This window comes from Neolamprologus brichardi, chromosome 8 (assembly GCF_056152115.1).
Source record: "Neolamprologus brichardi isolate AB-2024 chromosome 8, ASM5615211v1, whole genome shotgun sequence".
Taxonomy (NCBI): Eukaryota; Metazoa; Chordata; class Actinopteri; order Cichliformes; family Cichlidae; genus Neolamprologus; species Neolamprologus brichardi.
The window spans coordinates 11502163-11507627 of NC_142111.1; the positions used below are offsets into that span (position 1 = coordinate 11502163).

Sequence of the window (5465 nt, forward strand, 5' to 3'; positions counted from 1 at the left end):
TAAATTCAAATGTAATGCTATGGAAAAAATATATAAAATGATTCTCATAAACTTTTTTTTACATCAAATAATTATTATTATTAGCGTTGTTTAGGGCGATTGTGGCTCAAGAGTTGGCAGTTTGCCTTGTAATCAGAAGGTTTTTTTTTAGGATTTTCTTTTTACAGCATACTTGCCCTTTACTGACTGTTAAGCTAACATCAACAACACAAAGTAAAACACATTATTACAGCAGTTTACACAAGTGAGGTAACATAAGCACACATACCTTCCATGGATCATCACTGTGATGTGTTGGAAAGTCTTATGTGTTCCTGTGAATCTGACAGCAATGTTGTTGAAAGTATTGCTTATAACAGCTTAGTGGCTCTTGGAAAGGTCAGGCATGGACACACAATAGTGAAAACTGAGCTGCAGTAGACTAAGCTATCAAGGATTGTTATATTTCATTTTCATAAATAACACCTGCTGTAATAGACCTGTTCTTAACTGTTAAATACTGACTAAAAAAACAACACAAGGAAACCACAAAAAAACCAAAACAAAATGGGAAACTTAAGAAAATTATTAAAATATAATCTTTATCAAAAACACTGAATGCATTAATCAAGCAGATAAATACAGAACGTTTGCCATGGCAGTCAAATCAATTATTTAACACAGGCATTTTAGGTAATATATAAGCCAGAACTAAAAAAAAAAAAATCAAATATGCATACATTATACTTATAGAACAACATTGAGAATGTGAAAGATGTTGTATGAGAGATCTTAGTCTGTCCTCATTGACAGCTCAGCTGGTATTTGGTTGAGTTCTGAAAAGATGTGACATTTATATCGCCTATGATTTGTCTGCTTTCATTTCAAACTTTCAGGCACAAGTACTAAGACATTATAGTTTCAAGACACAAGACATTCAGGAAGTCATCTCAAATACAAGCTGACAGCATTAATAAATAAAAGCTTGTATTTCATTAATATCACAACCCTGAGAATGTAAAACTTTTGTTTTTTAAACCAGTGTTATGCAAGAGTTGCCTTTCAGTGACATTTGACTGGTTAGTGTTCCAGCAAATAACAAAGGCAATATTAGGTTGTTAGGAGGTATATGAGCATTAAATTGAAATGACACAAACTAGCATTTGTTGGTTCACTAGTTTGTCTTGCCAGGACTTCAGAACCTTTAAATACATTTTAATTTAATTGTGAATCATGAACTTTTCTTGCTTTTATGATTTTGCCAAAGGATACAAAACTTCCTCCCTAAACTTGAGTAACCAGTGGTTCCCTCAGATACATATTTCCTCCCCTGTACTCTATACTCTGTCCTGTACACAGTCCACCAAGCAAAGTCCCATTTAGAGGGCTGCAAATACCTTCACTGGCATAATATTCTCCCTCTGGATCCTGGCCATCTTCCTCAAAATCCTCTCGTTCGGCCTCCTCATCCTCCCATAGGCTAGTTTCGACATGAGTGTACTCACTTCGGTCCTCGCATTCAGTCTCTCGATGGTAAAAGTAACTGAAGTTGGACACAATGACAGGAACAGGCAACGAGATAGTAAGAACACCAGCAATGGCGCACATAGAGCCCACCATCTTGCCCCACACTGTTGCAGGGTACATGTCACCATAGCCTACTGTAGTCATGGTGACAACTGCCCACCAGAAGCCATGTGGTATACTGACAAAGTCTGTTTTGTTGTGGTCAGCTTCAGCAAAGTAGACAGCACTGGAGAAGAGGATGACGCCAATAAACAGGAAGAAGATAAGAAGACCCAGCTCTCGCATGCTTGCCCGCAGTGTCTGACCAAGAATCTGGAGGCCCTTGGAGTGACGAGACAGCTTGAAGATCCTGAAGACCCTCACCAGCCTGATGACCCTGATGATGGCCAAGGATGTGGCTGGAGAGGCATCATCGTCTTTGACCAGTTCTGTCCCCAGAGTGACAAAATAAGGCAGAATAGCACTGAAATCAATGATGTTCATGACATCCTTGAAGAAGTGCATTTTGCTGGGGGAGCAAGCGAATCGCATGATGAGCTCAAAGGAGAACCAGCATATGCACACAGTCTCCACCATAAAGAAGGGATCGTGGAAAAAACTTGATGCAGCAGGCATGTTCTCAGACATGTTCTTTGCTTGGGAGTGATGCTCCTGAGTGAATGACACAGGGTAGACAGGAAAAATGTAAAACATACTTGTGAAGTTAGAAGTAAAAACAAAAGATAATTAAAAAAAATAAAAAAAAAAACACCTAAGTAACAAAAACATTTGCCAGCACCTTAAAATTAACAGGATTTTTTCTTGATTATTTGATCAAGTGTGCATAAACTAAAAGTGCATAAGTTACACACACAAAGGGTGAAGTCCCACAGGATTTGTTGTAAATCAAACCTACATCTATTTCCTAACCACCAATAAAATACATTTGTATGTCTCTCAGCTGGAAATGTGTAGAAAACCCATGGAGGCGTGGGGAATACATTCAAACTCTATACAGAGATGTCCCAGCTAACCAGAACCGTCTTGCTCTAAGGAAACAGTGCTAACTACAAACTACTATGCAAAACCATGGCAAAACATCTGGTAGGTAGCCATCCATTGAACAGTGAACTGATTTTATTATATGGATTAAAATTAATTAAAAAAAACTTTAAGTGTGCTGGCAAGATTTGTTACTTTTGATAGCACCAGGTTACCTGTTGTGATCAGTATTTTTGCTAAGCTTAGTTAAGCTAAGCTAAGTGGGTCGCTATAGCTATATATTTTATATATATATATATTTACACACACATATATATATATATATATATATATATATATACATATATGAACGTGGTATGCATTTTATAATCTAAGTCTTCCTAAAACATATTAAGTAAACATATGTTCTTTCAAATGCAAAGCTGTTACTGTATATTGTGCTAGTATTTTACTTTAAAAAAATACTGCTGAGTTAGGCAGTGTTTGATACATTAAACTACAGTATGTCGCCCACCATGCTATTGGTTCTCACATTTGGCAGCATTGCAAGTGTTTGGCATCTGCGCCTTTCCATTCAGCTATCTCTTCTAGTCCACCTGTCATTCCATCATGTGTGCCACTTATTATTATAACACTGCATATTCAAGCATTGGCTGGTGGCTATTTAAAACACCTTATACTAAACATTCAGTTAACAGTATGAAATCGGATTGCATGGATTAAAATAGATGTGTTTAGTATGCTGTAATGGGTTGTGTGGAATATATATAAAGCTCAGAGTAGTTTAAATAAACTTACTGTATTCCTTATGACTTTCAGTAGCAGGTCAGTGACAGTGTTTATTACTAAAGGTGGACATCTATGTGTTGATTTGCTCCAAGGGCTCTCCTAAGACTATATTTAACCCAGTGAGATCTCTGAAGAGAAACATGAGTGTCTACTTGCACCACTCCTCATCCATCTCCACCTTCATCGCTATTCCCATCGCCCTGGCTGCCGAGGCTGTGTAACATTGCCAGTGCAGTTCAGTGAGTGTACCGCTGACTCGAACAGGAGGAGGTTACAGTAGTTTCCTGGCAGCTGCCTTGTGCAAAGGAAGTCTGCCACAGCACAGCAGTCATGGAGGAATGTGTTAACATGACCCAAAACTATGCAACTCATCCGGTGAGACCTTTTAGTCTCTGGTTCTAAGCCACCTGGAAGGCCTTGGCTCACCTTTGCCTATATGTATGGTCACTTGTGACCTTTAATTAACACACTTAACTGTCTTCTCGGGTCTGAATATGCTTCCTATTATTTGTATTCCAATACCCAGCCATTACTCCCTGTACCCTTTAACACTTCCTGAATCCGAGCGTATCAAATTTAACAGCCGACTAAAATAATCACACCATAAGCTCTCGCTCGCTCTGGTCTGCTTCCAGACATATTGGCCAATAGTATCCTATGTCAGTATTTTTCCTCTTAGCACACTGTAGTACTCTTCTAGTGTGTGTTTACCTAAACAACAGCTTACCAAAGTATTATGTTTCCTTTGACCCAAACAATCACATATATTTCATTCAAGGCTTTACAACAAGATTTTGGGTTTCTCTTTTAGTGCCTTGATACCACCATTTTGTCTTTCAGGTAACCCTGCAAAAACCATCCATCTTTCACACCTTTCCTTCCCAAACATGAACTTGAATTAAATTTCCAACCTCTCTGTCATGTCTGAGGTCAGGCAGTGTCTCCAGGCAGAAGATGAGGATGGACAGCACGATTACCATCACACTAATGATGGCGATGATGCGTGCACCCGATGAGGACTCTGGGTGCTCAAACAGCATCCACAGTTTTCTCTGGAGTCTATTGGATGGCAAAGGCCTCTCCTCTTCTTTTGGAAAACCTTCGTCCTCCTTGAAGCGGTTCATGATGTCCTCTCCGAGCTCATAGAATATCAGCTCATCCATGAAAATATCCAGGGGTATGTTTGCAGGCCTCCGAAGCCTACCCCCTGACTGGTAAAAATACAGAATGGCATCAAAGCAGGCTCGATTGCGGTCCAGGAAGAGCTCATTTCGAAGTGGGTCAAAGTAGCGTGACCTTCGTCTGGGGTCGCCGAGCATGGAGTCAGGGAATTGGGCTAAGGTGCGAAGCTGAGTTTCATAACGCATCCCTGATACATTGATGGCCAGTCTTTCACTCAGTGCCCATCCATTCCTCCATAGAGATCCTGAGCGACGTTTTTCTTTCTTCTTCTCTTTCTCGTTTCCCCTGATCTCCTTCTCTCCTTTCTCCTCACTGTCAAGCTGGTCCTTGAGATGCTTGTCCTTCTCCTCATCGCTCTCTTTCCCTCTGCCTTCTCCGTCACTGGACTGTGGATCCCTGCTTTCCATCCCTGTTATTATCCTAACCGAGGGAATGCTGCAAATCACCCTCTTGAGATTTTTGAACACCTGGACTTAAAAGAAAACCTGTTTAAAACCAGAGTGATAATTACATCAGCGAAATAGGTTTTCAGTTGATAAGTATTAGCAGCAAAGGACTAAAGAGGGGAAATTGACATTTCATGACAGATTTCATTACATTAAAAGTTAATTCATGGTTTTGTTTTTAGATGAATTGAAGGCAAGACAACAAACAATGTTAGTACCCAGTTAATGAATATAATTTACTCACTAAGAAAAACAGCTGCTGGCAGAGGCTAATGACGGGGTGAAAAATCACATTGTTTCCTTCGGCTCATCAGGTTGTCTCTCTTCCTCTCTATCATCGTGTCTGCCTGTCACATGCACAAAGCCCTTGTTTGGCTATCTAACTTATCACACAGAGGTTTAACTCTAATACCTTTACACAAACTCTACTTCCAGTTATTTGCTCCGGGAACATCCAGGATCTCGCCCTGTCCCTCACTGCCTCACGTTGTCTGCCTTCAAATTTTGGGGGGAATGCTGTCCTGTTGAAATTTGATCTGTGCTGGACCCCTCCACCCCCTT

General features: G+C 40.0%; 1 protein-coding gene across 1 annotated transcript; it reads right to left on the reverse strand.

Moving 5' to 3' along the window:
* Positions 1-577: 577 nt before the first annotated feature.
* LOC102783851 (potassium voltage-gated channel subfamily A member 7-like) lies at positions 578-5465 on the reverse strand. The gene is made up of 3 exons (XM_035915435.1): positions 5149-5465; positions 4188-4943; positions 578-2157 (listed from the first exon to the last, which is right to left on the reverse strand). The coding sequence occupies exons 2-3, from the start codon at positions 4863-4865 to the stop codon at positions 1264-1266; spliced, it is 1572 nt and encodes a 523-aa protein (XP_035771328.1). The 5' UTR covers positions 4866-4943; positions 5149-5465; the 3' UTR covers positions 578-1263.

Excerpts from the sequence above, each read along its gene's own strand:
- LOC102783851 (XM_035915435.1), bottom strand. The coding sequence starts at position 4,865 with ATGGAAAGCAGGGATCCACAGTCCAGTGACGGAGAAGGCAGAGGGAAA. Across the intron at positions 2,158-4,187 it reads ACCTCAGACATGACAGAGAG|GAGCATCACTCCCAAGCAAA; the intron begins GTTGGAAATTTA and ends TCATTCACTCAG.